Raw genomic sequence first — 22291 nt, 5'->3', positions numbered from 1 at the left:
AAGTTTACGATTTGATTCGTGAAATGTTCTGGATTTTTGGTCCGCCTATATCAACCCATAACTCCACGCGCCAGTCAACTTTGGATGGAGACCTGGGTAGGAGTCCCTGATCAAAGATAGGACTCCCCTTTAGCAGACCTTACTCGTGGCCGGCCATCTTTGAATCTTTGTACTGACGCAGTTTGTTAGACTTCCTTTTTTAAGGACGTTTAACGACTCTTATTTTAGCCCAATGATGAATCGAAGCAATAACAATAGTAGGCGAGTTTACGTTGGAAACTTGCCTTCTAACGTAGACGAAAGAGATTTGGAAGATATCTTTTACAAATACGGAGAAATTGCCGACGTCGACTTGAAAATTCCTCGTTATGGTACTGGAGGCACACCGTTTGCTTTCGTCGAATTTAATGACCCAAGGTAAGAAAGGAATACTTAAACTGAAGTTCAACCCGTATTTTATAACTAGACTTGTTTAGTTATACACTCTCTTAGTGTTATGTGCTTGTTGGGCGATTTTTCCTCGGTCTTCTTCGAGCGGCGTCGTTTCTATCTTGCTCGATCGGGTTTCGTTTTCTGACGCTGATCCATTTCTTCCTGATACATTTTAGCTGTTGGGCAAAGTGCTGGCTTGTGAGAAAAGCTTCTTTTCAAGAAAACTAATTCGTCATCATGGATTTGTTCTTTTCTCAGCATTCGCTATTTTAATTTTTTACGCAACTGTGACGAAACAGTCAGATCCATGGATTCAGCAGTTATAAGTTTGTGCCCGAAGAACTGTATTGTTTCCACGGTTTTGCATTGCGGTGGGAAGAGTTAAGTTTCTTTTGAAGAAAGTTCCTGGCGTTTCTTTCTTGGCAAGATTCGGGTTCAAAGCTGTTGACAGTGAATGGCATGAAAAATTTATGAGTGAATAAAACAGTCAAGATCGGATTCGTCACCTGTCAACATCACTTTGGCTTGTAACTTAAATTTCACTGCAGGACACTCCTTGTATTTTCATTTCTTTGTGTTTTGGTTTGTCTTAATAGCCTGTTTTCAAGTTTTCTGCACCAACTTTAACTGAAAAAGGAATAAATTGTTTACTACCTTATAGAGATGCTGAAGATGCAGTCAGAGGGAGAGATGGATACGAATTTGATGGTCAGAGGATTCGTGTAGAGTTTCCACGTGGTGGACGTGGGGGTGGCCGATCAGGTGGAGGATTTGGCGGTGGTGGCTATGGTGGTGGTGGTGGTGGTGGTGGCGGTGGTGGTGGTCGTGGTCCTCCTCCACGGCGCTCTGAGTACCGAGTCTTAGTCTCTGGGTTGCCTCCCACTGGTAGTTGGCAGGATCTCAAGGACCATATGCGAGATGCTGGTGATGTTCAGTTTACTGACGTTTTCAAGGATGGAACTGGTATTGTGGAATACTCTCGTTATGACGACATGAAATATGCCCTGAAACATCTTGATGACTCCAAGTTCCGTTCTCATGAGGTAACACTAACTTTTCAGTGGTGAAAATAGTTTATTGTGGAGCCCATTTTATTCAGTTTATCTTGAAAAACAATTGTCTTACATTTTTCTCTTCTTCCTGTTGTCATTTAGGGTGAAGTTGCTTTCATTCGTGTAAAACAGGACAATCCTGGTGGAGGCCGTGGGTCACGAAGCCGTAGTCGGTCACGTTCACGAAGCAGATCCCCGAGAAGGAAGTCCCATTCCCGCTCCCGCAGCCCTCGTCGATCATATTCACCAAAGAAATCCAAGTCCCCTTCCAGATCACCGAAGAGGAGAAGATCTGGCTCTCCAAGGCGTTCTAAATCTCGTTCACGTTCACGTTCATAGACATTCCACTGCATTCCTGTTATGTGTAGTTCTGTTCTTTATTGTTTTGATGTAAGAGAAGGCATAAATAGAGTGACGTCTTAGCTGTAACAAAAGATAACTTTTTATTTCTGATTTTGTGTAGTCAGGCACATCTTTTACTCTTCCATGATATCATTTTCAGGGCTGCACAAGCAAATTGTGATATTGGAAAGGAAAGCTAGGAAAGAAAACAACAATAGATGTTTCTGCACTTAACTTGCTAAGGAAATCAGAAACTGGATAAGGAACCAGTGGATTAAAATACCCTCTGGGAACAATAGGATCAATTGGACATAGGACATTTTCTTTGGATATCATGGTATGCATGGCTTCTCAATTATGATGATAAACCTACATCAGAAATTGACACTTTTTTTAAGACTGCAGATGGGTAATTATGTTAATGTGAACCCATTTAAAGACCTTTAAGTTCCATTTGATTAAGACAATGTATTTGGTTTCATTTTAATTTAATTTTGATGTATGTGCAAAAGTAAAATACTGTTCCAGCAAGCAAGAATTAAAGAACAGTAAGTCTTAAATACTGTGGCTGACTACTGCATGATTCTCAGTACTTTGCTTAAAGACAAGCAGCATTCCTGCATTTTTCCTCTCAAGCATGCTGTGTTGTTAAAAATTGAAAGAAATTATTGACAAGTTAACTTTTTATAATTCTGTGACAGATCTAAAGCTGTCTGGAGGAGACCGGATCCTCTCATGTCAGTGATCACGGAATAGCATAGGAACTGGAGGTCAGCTCCAGTACAGTTTTGGGACAGAACATTGGAAACAATCAGGAGTCAATTTTTTGGAACTCATTCATTCGCCAGGATAGGATTTGGATGTAAACTCTTTTGGCAGTTGCCAACATTTTTGGAGGAAAATCAGAGTTTTGGATGGAGGAAAAGCAATGACTATCTTTCAAATATAATGGTCTCTCAAAGTACTCTTCCATGGAGGGTAGCCTCAATGTGGTATGATGTTTTACAAGTTCAGTTTAATGAAATTTCCAATTAAACCAAACATAAGCTCATCCAAAACATATCCTGAGAAAAAAAAATGACATTTTATTCCTTCCAATGTGAGGACTTTCCCCCTGTTTGTGCTTCATAACAAAGGGTAGTGGTCTATTACTTTCTTTCTTGCACCATGTTGCATGTGTTTTGACTAACATTTTTGCTTCAGGAACACAGTCTACAGGATTTGCTTGCAGAAAACGAATGCGGGGATGTGAAGTAACCAGTTGACAAGTATCCTATCGTTGAGGTCATGTCATATACATACATGATTATCATTGTTTGGTCAAACTGAGTAAAAGTTATTATGGTATCACAAATTGTTGTTGATGTTAATTTTTCTCTTCCTTATCATGGTGCATTGTTTTTGATGTGGGTTGGTGATTCCAGTGCAGGAATACCCAGTTCAAGATGTGTAAAGGAAAGCCTCTATTTGGCATAAAAATATACTCAGAAATTTGTCTGTGGACAATATCTGTTCCGAGAAGCAAACGGTTCCAAGGTTGAACTTTGGGTAAAAGTAGGAGCTTCAAGGAACAGATGATGTTGAAGGACAAATATGCAAGCATATTTTTAAAGTCAAATGGCAGCTATTGTGTTTATTATCCTTCAAATATTTTTTGCAACACCATGCCAAGCATAAGGTATGCTGACTGGACCATTGTCATCCCAGGGAGGCTCTGGATACCTTTTGATTACCACTCAGGCAGTCAATCACTTTTAAACAGTGAAGTCCACAACAAAAAAACAAGAATGGCAATCATTTTAAATTCCCTTTTGCAAGGTCTGTAGATGTTGTTTTTGTTTGGACGGAAAACATTTTGATTTTCCTGGCCGAATTTTAGACAAACCCAAAATGACAGGTGATTGTTGTGTTTTAGTGTGGACAGAAAACATTTGATGCGCGTTCAGCTTGAAACCTCCATTTTCAAATTCGTAGTATGGACGGGTCCTTCAGTCTCGAAAAGAAAGAACGGGAATGGATCTCGCCTCGAAGTGTGTTTTACAGCACTCTATTGACCCTTTTTGCTTGGGCAGTTTGCTGTCCCATTGCAGACCACATGATATTCTCAAGAGAATTGTTCTTTTATCCATCTAAAATTTATTTATTCATATACACGCAACTATTTGAAAATTTGAAAGGAACAATAATTCTCAAGAGTATCATCACATGGTCTGAAATGGGGCAACAAAGCGCCTGCTACTCATGTTAAAGTGTCATCGGCATTTTGTGGAGCATGTGACCAAAAGAAACAGAGGCTCTGTGGACGAGAATGACATCACCCTGTTTGGAAGAGTCGACCCATTTTTCACAGTTACTTATTTTTACATAACGTTTTCTCGACACTTAGTCTTTTTACCTATCTTGTTCCCAGAGTCTCCATTCCCCTTGACTAACGGTCGGAAAATGAGAACTCTGGGAGCAACCATTTCAGGCATGTGCCATAGATGCAGACTGACAGTGAAACCGGATAGGCGGAATCACCAGAATTCGGTTATTTCAAAATGGTTGTTCGCAGAGCTCTCGTTTTCCGACCACTGGTCAAGGGGAACGAAGACTCTGGGAGCGAGATTGTCTTTTTACCAGTGTGCAGTAGGCATGTGTAGATAAAGTTTACTATTAAGGCTACAAACTCCTGTTACTGAGTTTCAATTTGTTTTAGTTTTTTTGCTCGTGATCATGAACGTACGAGCTGTGGGAGGGAGGGGGGTGCATAGCCAGAAATTATGTAATTTCCGGCCAAACTCTCGTGATTCGGGCACTGACACTTGAGAGTGATTCCCAAATCCCGTAAATAGAGTTTCTAGTAACTTTGTGAATCTCTGTGTGATAGACGCCCGACCAGCAGTCTGTAGGCAGTCAAGTGGTTCTTCAGAGTTGGTACTTTAAGTAGTATCCCGTGAAGTGTATCATTTGTATCTGCTGCGGATCTGAAATATCGTTGGCGCACCGGAGAAGCCACAGTACACTCATTATATATAACATTTCATTACAGGTCGTTTTGTACATGAAGCCAATGTTCTCAATCTAAGTATGGTCAAGGTGCTTCATACCGTTAGAGAATATTAAAGCCTACAATCTCTGGAAGGCATGAAAGACTGCACGAAAAATTAACGTGTGCTTGTGTAGAAAGACAACTGACTTAAGTTTTTTAACCGAACGTTCAACCGAAAGAGAAACCGGAACTAAATGAACTAGACAAACGTTGTATTCTCTGTTACATTTGACCAATATAACGTCAATGAGAACCTGTCCGTTATTTCAGTACAGAATGAAAACGAAACATTAAAGTGGAGGGAAAAAGTTTGAAAAACAAGCAACTCTTGCTTCAACATTGGTTCAGTACAAGTGTGTTGCGGCCCAACTACTCTGAAGAAGCCTCAGAACCAACTTTGGACCCATAGCGGTATAAATCATAGTTCAGTCGAACCTACGGTTGCGACCACCTCTCCTCGGCGACCAGTTTTCCAAAATACCAAAAGTTTCTAAACCAAATCACTATATTTGGAACTACTTGTAAGCGACCACCTCTCGTAAGCGACCGCAACCACTTTTAGGGCTTAAAGTTTGAAATTTTCTTTTGTTTTTAACCTTCCGTAAGCGACCACTTGACTGATAATAGAGCGAAACTTGAGTAATACGGTGGTGTAACATCAGATTACTGGGTTGTACTAAAGACGGAAATTTCTCAATGGGAAGTACTGGATCACTGGATAATTTTTTTGAAATTTACTTTTCACATTAATATAAAAACAATTAAAACATGGGGTAAGTCTCTGCAGTTACCACATGGTAATGAAGCAAAATGTTGACCCAATATGATCTAAGCTCTCGTAAGCGACCACTTAGGCTTGACATTTTAGGTAGTCGCTTATGGGAGGTTCGACCGTATTTTGCGATAGAACGTTTTCAACTAAGCATCGTAAAACCAAAACTGAACCGATTACTTACCAATTAGACCACTTAGCCCCCCCCCCCCCCCCCCAAAAAAAAAAAAAAAACAAAACCAAAAACAAAGTAATTGGCCGATTACTTTCGACACTCGATGGAAAACCACTCTAATGGCATTCAATAATTGTTTCATCATTCGATCACCAAGTTTGTTTTCATATTTAAATCACTCTCTGACAGCACAGGGAAGCTATCTGCCATTTTTCGCACAAGAGCTCGAGCGTGGTTACAATTACGCATGAGCAGAGTATTATTTGCAGTAAAACATATTGTGCATGTGCAGACCATTATTTGTAGACAGTTATTTTCAGGTCACGTGGTGGCCTCGGCCATTGAAAAGGGAGACGGAAATGCAGCAAATAGGGGTTATTTCAATAATTTCAACAAAGAGAACTACATGAGGGCTTGCTTTAATCATATGATAATAGCTCGCAGAGAAAGCCCTTCTACACGATTAAAATAAAGCTAATACACTACAAAGCACAGTGTACTGCGTGGATGACGTATGGTAACTAGTGGAAGTCTGTTCCAGGTGTTCTGTCAGCGGGGAGCTGGGCGAAAAAACGCCTCGAGAGACTGAACGCCTAGACCAGGCCAAACTGGTGACAACTATCGATATACATTTAAAATGTCAAACAAATACTAAGAAGAATGTGTACTAAATGTGAAACTGACTGAAAATTTTAACAGTATCCCGGATGCATATGGTTATTCGTGGCTAATGTATAAGGCGGTTTCAAGGTGGCAGCGGTTTATTGTATGTCCTCGCCGTCTAGAAACGAAAGTAACTTATTCAAATCTGGACAGCTTCTTGTTACCTCGTGATACTGGTGCAATACCTGCAACGACGAAAAGGAAATCAAAATATCTACAGCAACGAACAAACAAGTAGGGATGGGAGCCGGCTGTACTCGGAGGCTACTATCACACTTGAGGGAGGGGAGGGGCGTAGGAGTTAATGTGCTTTGAAGCCGTAAGATTGCTTGTGAGACGGGCTTTGTCTGGATCGACAGTGAGAGGAGTGCGCGCATGGTCATTTGGGAAAGCTTATATAGCCGGCAATTTGTTGACATAAACGTCGCACTAAGAACAGTGCTGTGGGCTTCCCTCTCGTTTTGTGCTTTTGCTCACCACGAACAGCAAGACGATTCCACGGGATTGAGCAGGAAAACTGTTACTTGCGATTACTTATTATTACTTACGAGCCTAATCTTTTCCACCAAGCCATCCAGACGAAATATCTCCGTCTCTGCCTTCTGAATGTTGCCTTCAAGGACTCGAATCTGAAGAAAAAAAAATCTGAGGAAGTCAGGCCGAGTATAATTAAACAAAAGGGAGGGAGGAAGGCAGAATGGGGTGGGAAGAAAAACACGCCAGCGACTTATGATGTGTTGGACTTAAAGGGGCATCAACATAGGTATTTTGGTTAAAAAGGTGCTAAAACTATGACAAGCACGCTATTTGCCCAAGCGAGAAACACCAAGCGGAGGATATAGTGAATTTTTAAGGTAGAGCCAACTGTCGGTTTACAACGATTCCTCCAAGACACGGAGACAGATCTTATAAACATCTGACTTTTTCACGTTGAGTTCATGCTTTACACTCCTTTGCTAGCTTCAGTGAACTGGGATTGGTAATTGTTGACAAAAGGCCACTGTCAATATCCCGATTACTTACAAATATCTTTGGAAGTGAATATTGCCTGAGCGGTAACATGAATGACAGCTAAGTAATGCGATCAAAGTCTGACCTTGGAATCTGTTCTGCATTTGTATTCTGACAAATAGTCCTGAGTCTCCATTCGGTATGTCACTGACTTTTCTTTCAGCTTTTGCACCTAAAAACGAAAAAAAATCAAATGACAGACGTCATGTTAGAACGTGCAATGTTAGCGCTTACACTGGGTGTGGAGTGGGCGAGGTTAGCTGGGAGACCCAGTGGCACAGATGTGTACTCCATTTAGAGGTCATTGCGTCGTGTTCTAGAGTTAGAAACTGTTCTCACGGTGTCTCTCTCCACGCAGGTGTACAAATAGGAACTAGTGTTCAAATCTGAATTTGCTCCTAGAATTTGGTCACATTCTTGGAAATTCAAAGTTCTCAGATTTTAAATAGCGCCTCTGACGAGGTATAACTTGGTGTTAATCAGCCCGGGATAAGCTCCGGGGGTTTGGAACGTCTGGTCCAATGCAAACGTTTTACTTAAAAATGATCGTGCTGATATGAAGTTATTTATACGGTCCCATTTGGTGGATATCATAAAACACTTCATTTTTATTTTTTTTGCGTCACCTTGTTCTCTAATTTGAATTTCTCAGCCAGCAGTGTCCCAAGAACGTCTTGTGTTTTGTTGACATCCGGTTGGGCTTCAGACAGTTGGTTTAGTGTTGAAAGACTTCCTATCAATTGCTGCGACAAGCTTTCTTTCTCTCTTTCTAGCGTTTTAACTTGGTCTGAAAAGCGCTGAACGTCTGCTGTGAGCTCCTACAAAACAAACAAGAGCCAGGCACACCATTCAACTCTCCAAAATGTTCTATATATACTTGTCAGGGCCTGAGGTACAAATAAGTCCAAAGATTAACTAAAAATGCTAAAACTGTAAAATGTTAAAAATGTTAAATGTTAAAATAGTCACATTAATGTTCAAGCACACCGTTCCCGCAAGAAGGGAAATGAAGTTTTGGATTAATTATGACATCTTTATGTAGTTGACTAAATCCATAAGTAAGTGAAAGCCAAATACTAAAAACATTCGCGAAGGAAACGGAAAATTGATAAATTACGAGTGCCATTGTTTATTTCATTGATTGGTTGATTATTAAAGAAAACCATAAAAAACACGTCATACAAAATTGTAAATAATCATTGTCTTAGTGAGATGCTCTTTAGTCTGCTTACCGCTATTTTAGTCTGTTGGTCAATCGTCTTTTCACACTGCTCACTAAGGGAATCCAGTTTTGTAAAGGAATGTTGTAGGTTGTTGTTGCTTTCCTCCAGCTGCTGTTGTAGTGTTGATATTTGCTGGTTCTTTCGAGAGATTTCTCGGCGTAGACTGCTTTCTCGTATTTTTGAGTCTTCCAGTTGTGACATGAGATTTTGAAGAGAGGACTTGTGTTGTTCTTCCATTGAAACCCTGGGTAAATATCAAAGCAGTAACACTTCTAAATAGCATTAATTAATAAAAGAAAAAAAAAAAGAGAAGTACAGTTTTGTGCTGTCTCTGATTAATAACCACACTTTTCTGAAGTAACAACTTGTACAAGAACAGCTGGTATGAAAAACAGTCTATATCAACAACTGATGAATATGAAGCCAATAGATCGCGTCAATAGATCGCGTTCCTGCTACTCAGATTCTTTCAGAAATTTCATTATTATAATTTCATTAAATTTCATTATTTTGCAGCCAGAGCTCAAACGAAGGAAAGAACTGGGCGTAAAAAGATGATTCAGTCACGGGACACAGCAATGTTCAATCTTGCGCTTGTGATAGAACACACAACAGTTTTAAGAAGTGAAACCACTGTTTATCAGCTTGTACATACCTCTTACTAACAGAGTTCGAGGTCCGTACTGTAAGTCACTGACCGAGTTTTTTCCCCTTTGATTTATGGCCCAAGCGCGAAGCGCGCGGGTTATAAATCGATGGGGAAAAAACGAGGATCCGTAACTTACAGTACGGACCGAGAAGACGAGGTTAGTAAGATATTTATTATATCTCTACTGTGTGCCTGACGGGTTCGGAAACGATTTCTTTTCATGCGGACTCCGGAAAGGCTTCAAATTTCTGACGCACCTCGAAAGCAAAACGAGTCAGTTTGACGTTAGCACGCTTTATTACACAATTTTGAGTATAGGAAAGTTTTAAACTTTCACTTGCTATAAAAGTAAAGAACACTTAGCGATAAATACGAAACAGTTTGGCAACAAAACCAACGTTACAGGAAAGTACGGCCCGCTAAATTGACCAATCACAGCGCGCGTACTAACTGAGAGATATAATAAGTTCACTTCCAGTCAAGTCCTTAGGGTCCTCTCTTGATTCGCTGTCGGAAGTATTCTCGTCCCCAGAAAAACCTGTCCATCTCAGTCGGCGGGGCCCTGGCACAAGGAAGAGCTGGCTCTGGAGACCACATGAGTTGATTGGCTAGAAATTAATTAAACGCTGGGTCGCAAATTCCCTTTGTTAAAATCTGGTTGTTTCTGTAGGAGCTCTAATCGAACGGTTTCAGTTAGAAATCAACCAGTGGATATTTTCGGGAAGGAAACCAGCGTCGAATTTAATACTGAAGGCTTACCCACAGGTCGAGCTGGAAAGCCAGGCTTGGAAAGCGAAAATTTCTGCGACGCTCAAAACTTGTGCGAACAGCTCCAGTAGAGCTACTTCGTGCCCGTTCATTGACAAATGAGAAATTCGCTAAAACGACAACTTTGTTCCAAATAATTACTAAATCAATTTCAAAACCAGAAAACATGCAACTTGTGTGCCGCACACCTCTCTTTTTCCAGTCTCTTGACTGTGTTCTGTGTCTGGACCGAGGCAGTCTGGTCTCCAAAAATCTCTGCCAGCTGTCTCATGGTTTGTTTAAGTTCCAGTGCCTGTTCGGTTAATGAAGGCAGTTTTTCTTCATCTTCAGAACTTTGAGAACATTCATGATCTTCTTCGCTTGTTTCAGGAATGGGGCTTAATTTGTTAGAACGTGCCTCATGCTGACATGTAAAAAGAAATTCTAACGTAAGTGAAATCACTGAGTTAAAAAAACACCAGTTTTACTTACTGTAAGCTAGCTAAAATTGTGATTATATCTAAAATTATATGACGTGTGCCAACTGGTTAAGTAGTCGCTTCGCTTAAAGCTTACCATTAATAAGAAACACTGAATTCGCTTGGCTTTATTTTCAAACGAAATAAAAAATCACCAGAATCAGACTTAAACTACTAAGGTTCAAACAGCTGACTCACTGGCCGTAACTCGTCGACTCTCATCGCTCTTGCCTCCAAAACACTTTGTACAAGAGACTTAGGAGGCTCATAGTACTTGATGTTAACGTCACCCACGGGACTTTCTATGATTAAAGCATCTGGCATCGCTTTCTCTTCACAGTCAACCTGGAATGAGAGAGAAAAAAAATCAAAAAAATGGAAACACATAATTTAATTCGGCAAATGGGTGTTATTTTTTAATTAACTAGTTAACAAAATTATGTTTTTTCTATACCTCTGCAAGAGAGGACTCTTTGTTAAATCTCCAAACCAAGTCGTTTACTAGATCCGAGATCTCCGTCAGTTCTTTTGCGGTGTCCGCGATAATTGCCTCCTGCTGTAAGACAATCCAGTGAGCCTGGGATTGAGTAGCGTCCAGTTCCTCCTGTTTATCTTGCAAAAGGTCTCTGAAACACACAGCAAGTGTACAGTCAAACCGCCTGTTTCATGTTGTCCACCCCTCCCTCAGGTTTGATGTACAGTCACGCGTTTGTTTTACCTACCTTGAGTGTTTTACTTCTTCAACGAGTTCTTCGTATTTCTCAGACTTGTTCCTCAAAGATGCGTCTAATTCAGTCTTCTCAAGTTTATTCAGTTTTAACTGCAATGCCACACAAAGACTGTACGTTAAGTCACTAAAGTACAGCAAGTTATCATCAACGTGATCATTGTTTTCATTTACAGACCTTGCTTTTAATACGGATCAATGCAATAGCCCTTAGTTGATATTTCACCTTCTTCTGCTGTAAAAACCATTTATATTACGGTGCACGTTTCGGTTACTTGAAAGTAGCAATTGGAAAAGACTGTATAAGTCGAAAGAAAAGAGAGTTGTTAAACATTGATAACATTTGTTAGTAAATGGATTGAAGTTACCTGGCTTTCCATTTCACAGACTGTAACCTCCAGGGTTCTTCGTTCTTCTTCAGTGAATTCATTCATTTCCTGTTGTTGAGACTGTACGTACTACGAAAAAGGCGGCATAAGCACATTCAAAATGATACAGTTCAACTGATACGAGTACGACTTTTGAAAAACTACCAAGTTATGCAATGAGACACAGTCCAATATTTTCTAAATACTATACCAGGCACTCTCCGAATGATCCCGCGCGGTTTCCATGTGGTTTTATGGCTTATTTTTCTAGGGAACTAACTTTCTCACAAGTGATTCTGTTTCTTCCTCTTTCAGCTTTCTTTTCCTTCTGTTTTTCAATTGTTTCTTATTAACCAAGGCTTTCTCGAGACCGTGCCCTGTAGGTTTTATCATGATCTCGGGAAGATATTCTCCAAGTACAGCCCTCACGCTCGGGCAATAAAATTTAGAAAACAGTCCTAAGAAAATACGCACGCTGATTGGTTCAAAATCGTGTTTCTATAACTCGATAGAAACACAGAACTAGCCCGAGCTGTTGACGTAATGATGGCGCGGGCAAAGAGAATTTACATTTTGATGATCAAAGTTAACAAGTTGTTTGCCATTTTTCCGTCGAGGTGTTTTCTAAAAGAAACAGAAAACATGTTTTCCGTGTTTCTATCGAGATATAGAAACACTCGTGAAAGTCTGGGAGAACTCGAAAAAGCTGTGGAAACACTCAGCTGCGGCTCATGTTCCCACAGCATTTCTCGTTCTCCAAAACTTCCACTCGTGTTTCTATAATTCGATAGAAACACGGTACATGTTTTCTATTTCTTAAATAATTGTCCAACCAGTAGAAATGTTGACAGGCTGTTACCACCTATCAGTGAAACTCTACATTAATAGAGTACCTGTAAGTACGCATTTCAACTAGGAAGACTGGAAGTACAAAATTTACTTTTAACTATAATAATTATTAGTGATATTTTCTCTGTGGGATATTGAAAATACAGAATATGTACACATACAATATGACAAAATGATATAAAGCATTTAGAGAGTATTTTATGAATGGTTACATCTGTCACTTGGAAACAATGAATAATGATATTATGGACCTATGTTGTGCCAATATGGTCAGGTATGGAAAAAGTAAAAGGCTAATCTCCAACAAAATGTCGTGCTTTTTTCAAAACTCACAATGAGCCCAAAGGCTAAACAAGGAACATACAGTGCTAGATTTCTCTATAAATTATATTACACTGATTTATCTCATACCTCTAGTTGTTCCAGGGATGTTGCAAGCTTCACTTTTAAAGCATTTAATTCCGTCTCTTGTTGGTTAATAACATCTTCTTGCCTTGAGATTTCCATTTTATGAATGTCAAGCTCTGCTGTCAAACAGTCAGTTTGTCCAACTAGTCTGTCACATTGCTCTTTCATCACCTTTTCTCTTTCTCTGAAATTGACAAAAATAGCCCTTGCACTGTTATGTATAGCTCTTTATTGGTATGCCACATGTGCTTATTAAAAAGCATCAAAAAATCAAGAGATTTATACTACAATAAACAATTATACAGTGTGAATTCTCAGTGATATGAAATCCCCTTTGACTCATCATTATGAACTGTCCCTATAAACTATGCATTACTACACTGAAACTTTGTTAATCTAGCAACTGACAGCTCACTAAAAGAAGAACCCGAGGTCACTACCCAAGTGATTACATTGCATTACCAAAGACTGGCTTGAAAAGAACAGGGTAAGAAAACCTTGTCTGATAGCCCAGAACAAGCCTATTGGACAAACAAGCTTTGTTTTGATGTCAGCGGAAGAGATGTTATTACCTTGAATGTCTAAGTTCTTCATCTCTGTTCATGCAATGCCTTCTGCTCTCTTCTAGAAGCTGTGAGTTTGTCTCTAATGACAAACTTAGTTCATCTATCTGATGACAGCAAACGAGAAAAAGTCATGAATAGTGGCCTGTTCAATAAAGACAATGTTAGCTGAATCAGCAACCTGGAGTATATAGCTGTTTTGAGAAAGCTTGTAGTTAGCACAGAAGCATAAAAGTATACATGACAATGCTATAAGGTGTAATGTGTGTTGACTAGTGGCTGTTGCTGTCTTCAAGTTACTTTATCATAACACTGGTTTGTACTTCAAGATGGTCATAAATAAAAAAAAACATTAAAAACTCAGACAACATATCACCTGATATTGAAGAATTGTTTCATTCTCCTTACTCGAGGCAACATATCTCTCAGCTTCTGAAGAAGCATTCTGTCATGGAAGAAATACAGACATCACCTGTATTACCTAGCACAAACACTTGAAGGCTTTTCTCATTCACCTCATCCTGACATGGGATGCACGTCTCAAAAGTTTGGTTTGTGAAAGGTGGAAAGGTAACTGTTCACTTACAAAAAGATTTGCCTTTTTGTGTTAAAAAAAGATGTAGTGAACAGCTTTAGTTATTAAATATCAATTTGAGGGCATGGGAAAAAGGATATAAGATGCTAGAAAAAACTTGATCACCAAACCACACATTAACCAGATTCCATGGGTGACTGAATAAGTTTTACAAGGCCAAAAAGGTAAACAAACTTAGCAGGAGCCTTGAAAAGCTGGCATGGGGCTTAATAAAAAATTATTGCTCTAAAAAGAGGATAATTACTAGACTATTTGACAGTCTTAGCCACGTGATGTCTCTTGATCTTTGGACTAGAATTATCTTCACTTGCATTATACAACAAAGACTGAGCTTGAACCATACACTTGGTATCTTTTACTGGTAAGATGCTTTTTACTGCTACAAAATATTGACCATTTCTTCTCACCTCAAGTCTATCCACTAGGCCTTTTAATGTAGTGCAGTGACTTCTGTTTCTTTGAAGTTCACTGTCCTTCTGTTCCAGCAGCTTACTTAGTTTTTCTACTTCAGAAATATTTTGATCTCTTTCTTGTGTTATATTCTCTAAAGTCCCTTTAAGTTCTTTATAATTCTCACTAAGAGTTTCTTTGCTTTTTATTTGTTTGTTCAGTTTAGCCACAAGATCTTTCAGCTGGGCAGTTTCCTTGCGGCTTGAGAACAGAACTTCGCTCAATCCCTTTGTCTCCTGCCTGCTTTTCTGTAAGTCCTTCTTCAAAACTGGAAGTTCTAAAAGCATCTCTTGTAACTGATCATGCTGCCCTTGCAGCTCAAGATGTTCTTTTGTTTTCAAAGCTAACTCCCTTTCAAGTGCACCAGCATTTGAAGTTGTAGTTGTGGTAGAAGCACCATGCTGTAGTTTTTTTGTTATAACATGCTCCTGAAAGATCCGCAATTAAATCTTAGATTATCTTGTTTCTCTTACCAGTTTTAATAAATTTTCAACAGTAACAAGGTATTTAACGAATCTGCCTTATACCAAGAGAAGTACTCACGTATAATGCACAAGGTGCGTTATATACATAAATATGCTACTGGTTTTAACAATTCACAATCATTCAGCTCAACATGTCAATGCTTGCTGGCACTAAATTCAAATGTTCTTTATTATAATATTATTTTAAGTAAACCTCATAGCAAATAATGGGTTCAATTTAATGCTAACTAGAGATAATTTATGCATGACATTCACAGTAATTTATTTGTGATTATAATAATGTTTTACTTTTAAGAAAATATATATAACTCTCTGTCAAAGCATGTTGACTCATATGTGTATATTAATTTATGGTGTTGTCCAGCTATACACTTTCAACAGCCCTACTAGTTGTACTACCAAAATATATTTATGATTAATATATAGTTTTTGGCTGTAATCAAATAGCAAGAAACTTACCTTCATCAGAAGAGATAACTGCCTCTCAAGTCGTAATCTTTCTTTATTCATCTGCAGAATTATCGACTCATTACTTTCCATTTTACTGGCTACAGATTCTGCTTGCCTCAACTTTGATTCATTCTGGTGAAAGAAATTATAAATAATAAGTATTAATAGTGTTTACATGGAAAGTGTTTACAATATTGTATGAAGAAACAATTTTAATTTGATTTATGTTAATTTTAACTGCTGTGAATTCTTAAATTTGTGGCCTTGAACAGCTGTTACAGTGAGGGCCATTTTGAATAACATTAACTTTTTAACTACAAAAAAAATTTTTTTCTTGGTATTCTGGAAATGACATTCTATAAAAAAATATTAAACACAAAAATGGGTTATGGCTGTTGGTCATGGGCTGTTAGTTACTTTTGATGGGGATTATTTCTAGTTTTTCCATTGGTTGTAACCACTGGCCAGATGTTTCAATCAAACTACTGTAAATTTTAAAACACATGAACTGCCTCAAATTATTATAATCTAAATTACCAGTACAATCACAACAACAGATCTAAACACTGATGATTAGAAAATCTAAGCAGAATAAAGCTTTCCCGACAGTTAGAAGCAAATAAATTAACTTACCTTGATAATTATTCTAAGTCAAAATTTATCATGCCAATTGATCTCAAATCTGGAAAGCTGAGGGCGATAAGCACTTAATGACTGGTCCCAAGGGAAACAGTTAGTTTGGTTTCCCTGAGACCCTCGACGTTCCTGTTGTCAAGAGGAAACGAAACTCACTGTTTCCTGCTGGGCAAGTCATTAAGTGTTTTCTTTTACCTCCCAACTCAAAAATAGAAAAACCTGCAAAAAATATTTGCTTGATGCAGGCTGTCACACAAATTTGCCGCTGTTTCAAGGTGCACAACCTGATCACGTGTGAGTTGAAAATTCAAGTTGTTGTTTTCCTGGGGAATTAGTGAGTTTTGACTCATGACACATGATACATTCTCCTCCAATCAGAAAACATATTTGAGTTGGGAGGTATACATAAGTTGAGTTTGCTTTAGTGTTTGTTTTGTTGCCAATAATATTGCAAACTGGTTCAACTAACTTCAGCTTCTTCCATATAACACACTAGCCTGACATTATAAATCAGTATAAGAACACTCTGGCACTATGGCACTTTGAAGATGAAATTTTCCATCCAAAGTGTGATTTATTTCACGCCTCAAGACAGTGTATTTTAAATCTTGTTTTTTTAAAAAAAAATCAGGACAGATTCACTTCAAACCTGTTCCACTTCATTCACATTTCTCCCAACAACTTTCCTCATAAAGTGTTCTTCAGATGCATCTTTGTCTTTGGAAGAAGGCAAATCCTGAATAGTTTCCTTGTCATTATTAAGACATTCCTCTTGTATTGGAGATGGAGTCTGTGTCTTGACTAGGGTGGGCACCAGCTGCCGTAAGTTGTGTAAAGGGGCACTGAGCCTCTTTGATTTTTGTTTACGTTTAAACAATATCTTTGTTGAAATGTCTGAACGTTGTATTCGATTAAGTGTGCCATTGTTTACACGACTGTCCACAACACTCTTCAGTGGGTGTCTGGAAGGAGTGATCAGAGCTGCCACCTGTCAATCAGTCACAATTTAACATAAGTTTTGTGGTGCTGTATGCTGTGTGCTGAAATGAACGTTCAGTTTCTACCTACATATATTTAACAAGTACAACTGAAATTTCAAATTGAACAAGATCGGGATGTTAAGCAATGGGTATAAGGTCATTTCAACCAAGATATTTCGTTGTTTTTGATATATCATAATCTTGACAATAAACAAAAGCTCAAACTCATGAAAATGCTCAACTAAGGTTAAGATAGAAACAGAGTTTGTTATCATGATTTTGATATTGATATAAGTTAACAGAAAGAAGTTTATTGACTGAATTTCCCAGAGATGATGATTTCTGTGTGGATCGTCTTGGGGTTCAATCTAAGAACTCTGGCTACTCTATATGTATAAAAGTGAACACTACAAGTAATCATAACAATTACAATTTCCTCAAATGGGATTGGTGCATAAACTGCTGTATTTTGCTCTAATTAATCTGCAAAGTTGTAATCAGAAAGTATAATAAGACAGTTGGCTGCAATCGGACACCTGTAATCAGACAGTTACATGAGGTAATCATTTTAAGTCCTCTCCACTAAATCCACCAGTCACAACATTGATTACAATCACTATAGTAACCAATTCAAGAGAGTGACTGACTAAAATAATTGTGGAGGTTTAGTCTCCAGTGACTGTTTTGAAAGAAACTTAACAGCCATTTTGCAAGCTATTCTCCATATGTTTAATAATGGTATTTAAAAGTGACTATTGAAAGCTTTTTTTCAAATGAAACTTTTACTTTTGTGGGAAATGGTAATGGTTATGATCAATTGCTAACAGGACATCATGTCGTCCAATTCAGTCTGAAATCATACTCGTGATTAACAAATCGGACACAAATCACTCGTATGATTACAGACTGAATTTTAAAATTGGACTCTACTCAGTCATATTACCACTATTAAGCTTACGTATTCGTCAATAATCAAAGCCAAGCTAACCACAGTCAAGTACTGGAAACAGCTGGGCTTCAATTTGATGACAATACGAAGTAAATAAATTAAAACTTAAAGTTACCCCAATTGGAAGATTTTCCTGATCTACTCGTGGACTTCTCAACATTGTAACAGCAGCAATTGATCAATATTGTTCTCTTTTAGTGTTCAATTTGTTGTTCGCCTGATTGCTGTTTTTGCGAAACGAGCGGCGACTGTTTGAAATACACGCGTCTTCTAACAAAGCATCTGATTGGTGGAAGTTACTTGCGCCTTGAAAAGACTGTCAGCGTACTTTAATATTGTCATGTAAAAACTCACGAGAAGTGATTTCTTTCAGGCAGAGGTTTACATAAGAGACCGTCTGAAAGAAAGCCTGTGCACACTTATTTTGAACATGGCACTATTCTAGCTAAACACATAGTGCAAAGTTCCTCCTTGATACATTCTAGGATTCTTCTCAGATATGTTCATCTAAATACACATCCTCTCTGCCGGGGTGTCCTATCCAAGACAAAACGCAATATTTGTTTTCGTCCCAGTGGCAGGATCGGAAAATTCTTCTTCATCGAAAAGTCCTTCCAAAACCATTGCTGGACATAAGGACAACAAATGGATGTGGGAACATTGGAGGAGGAAAGGTGATAAATATAAAATAGTTACAATCATCACTGTAGAGAACTCTGTTTTGATGCAAATTTACAAGAGGTGGAATGAGATATGATTACTAACTTCAGTATTTCTTTCAACGTCCAGGGCCAAACACCAGATTTAAGCAATAGAACACTTTTTCCGTGTTTATATAGCCTCGTCTAAACACGAGGAGGGTTCGGAGAATTCAAGACAGTTATGCAAACCCGAGATGTAGTCAAGGGTTTGCATAACTTTCGAGAATTCTCCCAACCCCCGAGTGTTTAGATGAGGCTATGTAAACATGGAAAAAGACTGTGTTCTATTGCTTGTAAAAAACAATTCTCAAAAATATGTGTGAAGCTAAAACATCGCAACCATGTTTACATACTCTCATCTAAACACACCTATCGACCAATGAGAGCGCATGTAGTAGCTCAGTTATTTTATAAATAGGAGATAAAACATGACCAGGTGGGGATTTAACAAATCGAATGTGGTTTAGCATGGACTGTACTCTTATCAACAATGAGTATGCGTCATCACAGTGGTCAAAATGTTGTGAACTCACAAGGCACGGCCAAGTGAGTCCACAACAAATTTTGACCACTGTGATGACGTGTACTTGTTGTCAATAAGAGTACAGACCACGCTAAACCACATTTGATTTGTTTTTTACCACAATATCAAAGATAAAGAAACCTTTGTCAAGATTTGTTGACGATTGAAAACATTGACTCGGACTTGAAAGTGCATGCGCTGCACTATGCAAATGAGCTACTCGTATGCATCAGACTTTTGCAAACTCACTCAACATGCAGAAACAATGTGTAGTTCTAGAAAATATCCATACCTCCCCCACGGAAGGGATTTTTTCCAAGACTGCCCCCACCCTTCTGGAAATTTCAATTAAACTTGATACATTTCTTTAAATTTTTTGGTCTTAGAGAACCCGTCCCCCCAGGAAATTCAAATACCTTCTGTGGGGGGAGTATAGATGTTTTCTGGTACTGCACAATAAGAAAAAAATGTTTTGGAAAAGAGTAATTATGTATACTCATTGTCGATAAGGGTACAGACCACGCTAAACCACATTTTGATTTGTTTTTTACCACAATATCAACGTCAAAGAAAATGTTTTTTTTCAGAGCGTGAGCTGATAAAGGCATTGCGTGACACATTGAAGCAAGCAGCGTGGTATGGACTCTTATAGACAATGGCAAATTAGCCAATCAGATTGCGAGATTAGCAGCAGTTGTGGTAAAAACAAATTTAATCTTCATGTGCTGATGGTATCTAACACCAGTGAGCACAGTGGATGAGTGAGAAATATCAGCATGGGAAGATAAAATTCTTATCCCTGTCCAAGCAGCCATGTAAAGTTGAGGAAAAGGTTGTTATTCATCATGGTAGATGCAATAATAAAGTGTATTATCGTTTGTCTCACAATATAGACAACACCATCTTGTTTAGCGGGGTTGACGGTGTCCTTTGGTTGCACTAAGTGTGACCGAAGTGTTGTGTCAGACTTAAAGACAGTGCAAATGCCTTGTTGTTCTAGGCAGCGGTGGAGAGACTCCAAAACTCCTTGGACATAAGGTAAAACGGCAAGATGGTGTTGTCTACAGGATTCCCTGTGTGTGCGGCAAAGTCTACATTGGGGAAACAGGGAGATCTATGCAGGAGAGGATCAAAGAACATGACAGGGATATATGACTCGCCCGTACCCAGACCTTTGCCGTTTCTGAACACACCCACGAGACAGGCCACTATCCTATCTGGAATGAGGTCAAGTTTATTGATCGAGATCCTCACTGGTACACACATAGGGTCAAGGAAGCTATTCACATAAGACTTCACCCTAATAACATCAACAGGGATAGTGGAATTGAAATTCCTGAAGCATGGATGCCCATGATCAAAAAACACAGCAACAGGAGAACGGTACAACAGCGGACCACTGAGGGAACAGGTACTCGCCAGAACAATGGAACAATAGGAGGATCAAAATGCACCAATCACAGCCAACCTTTGTGATATAAATGATACCGTGCAATCAGTCGACCTTATCGCCTGAAGAAGACTAGCAGTAAGCAGTCAAAACGTTGCGATCTACATCTCAAGTGACTACATTGTGAGACAAATGATAATACAGCCATGTAATGTTCCGTTTGTTATACGGATATTGATGAAAACATCCAAATCTAAGACATCTTACAGAACTTAGCACATGAATGGGATGCTGTTATATTATTGGCTGACATATTTTGTAACTATGACAACATCAATATCCTTACATGTGAAACTTTTGACAATGAAGAAATTAAGCTTTAGCCATAAGATATTTGGTATTTATGGTATTTAATTGATCTATGTAACAAATACAAGTTATTGACGATACAAGAGGTCGAGATAAAGGTCAAGTTCTTTGTTTGTGGACTGAGATGCAGTCAAGGTCACATGAGAAAAGAAGAAAGCCAATATCCAGCCCTCTTGACCAAACAAGCTTGATCAATAAAGGATATATTGTATGACATATACCAGTACATGTAAAACACAATTTTTCTTGTGGAACCCAGTGGACACTCCTGACCTCATCTTGCCTGATCAGGTTGCCAATCACAATATAGGATTTGGTTCATCTTTCATACCCACTTGTGGTACTATTTATGACAAATAAAGGAGTGTATCACAGGTACATGTATGGTTTTCAACCTGTTTTAGTCTGAAATAAGCTGCCACCTTCAATGTGACAATTAAAATTATATTGGCTTTTCTTGATTTTACTGGAGAGGTCTCAGACAGAGTGACTGCAAAGAAATCATTGGGTTCTTTAGTGTTATGCAAATAGAAACCAGTCCTGTTGATATCTCTGTAATAAGATCAGTTATGAAATAGAGAAACAAACTCCCCCAGAGTATCTATGTCTCCTGGATACGAACTTAAATAATCTCCTAGTGCTCTTAGTGAGCTGATGAATCACCTGAACGCAAATAAAGGTGTATAAAGTATGATATATTTGTATACTTATTTTGGCTGATTGGAATAAATATTTAGGTTGGCAACTTTGAGCATGGATTGATTCACATTACAGAGCAGGAAGCACCTTTTACTGGACAGTGAACCAAAACAGACTTTCAAATAGCATGTTAACCAGTTATTGGAGGTGAGTATATTAATATATCCTTGTAAGAAGTAACAGAAGATAGATTTGCTGAACTGCAGAATACTTATTCAATAATTAATAGTTAAGAGTTAATTTTTCATATTTTCTTTGTTCATGTTATTTATTTATTTATTTATTTTGTTTATGAACGAATACATTTGTTTGCTGGTAATACTGGGGGTATATAACTTTCAAGTTAACAAAGGTGATAACAAAAACACTGTAGAACATATCGATAATAAAATATCATTATTAGCAGGTTCGAAACATTCTAACTACTTTGCCATACATTCCAAGCATATCAAAAGAAAGGAAAACATTCATAAATATAATTGTATTATTTGTTGTACTGAAATAGCATTGACCGTGAAATTTCAAAACATCTTTTGTGCACTGCTGGTAGATACTGGTACAGTCAAACCTGTA

The 22291-nt window shown here is 38.4% G+C and overlaps 2 protein-coding genes across 3 annotated transcripts; one reads left to right on the top strand and one right to left on the bottom strand.

Annotated features, from left to right (window-relative positions):
- The first annotated feature begins 140 nt into the window (after nucleotides 1-140).
- On the top strand, nucleotides 141-3189 carry LOC145463373 (serine/arginine-rich splicing factor 1-like). Of its 2 annotated transcripts, XR_014041322.1 has the most exons (4): nucleotides 141-417; nucleotides 1094-1475; nucleotides 1587-2163; nucleotides 2528-3189. XR_014041322.1 is itself a non-coding variant. In XM_081447123.1 (3 exons), the coding sequence occupies exons 1-3, from the start codon at nucleotides 233-235 to the stop codon at nucleotides 1821-1823; spliced, it is 804 nt and encodes a 267-aa protein (XP_081303249.1). In that variant the 5' UTR covers nucleotides 141-232; the 3' UTR covers nucleotides 1824-2350. The 2 variants fall into 2 exon arrangements, 1 of the variants encoding a protein (XP_081303249.1); XM_081447123.1 differs by lacking the exon at nucleotides 2528-3189 and having other exon boundaries at nucleotides 1587-2350.
- Nucleotides 3190-3426: 237 nt separating this feature from the next.
- LOC145463368 (uncharacterized) lies at nucleotides 3427-18274 on the bottom strand. The gene is made up of 17 exons (XM_081447118.1): nucleotides 18152-18274; nucleotides 16757-17095; nucleotides 15481-15603; nucleotides 14494-14964; nucleotides 13868-13936; nucleotides 13501-13598; nucleotides 12932-13112; nucleotides 11672-11761; nucleotides 11299-11396; nucleotides 11031-11202; nucleotides 10775-10921; nucleotides 10307-10521; nucleotides 8711-8945; nucleotides 8105-8296; nucleotides 7564-7650; nucleotides 7016-7096; nucleotides 3427-6652 (listed from the first exon to the last, which is right to left on the bottom strand). The coding sequence occupies exons 1-17, from the start codon at nucleotides 18194-18196 to the stop codon at nucleotides 6566-6568; spliced, it is 2730 nt and encodes a 909-aa protein (XP_081303244.1). The 5' UTR covers nucleotides 18197-18274; the 3' UTR covers nucleotides 3427-6565.
- Nucleotides 18275-22291: the final 4017 nt, after the last annotated feature.

The sequence above is a fragment of the Orbicella franksi genome, chromosome 12 (assembly GCF_964199315.1).
Source record: "Orbicella franksi chromosome 12, jaOrbFran1.1, whole genome shotgun sequence".
In the NCBI taxonomy this organism is placed as follows: Eukaryota; Metazoa; Cnidaria; class Anthozoa; order Scleractinia; family Merulinidae; genus Orbicella; species Orbicella franksi.
This window is presented reverse-complemented; position numbering and strand designations above follow the sequence as displayed.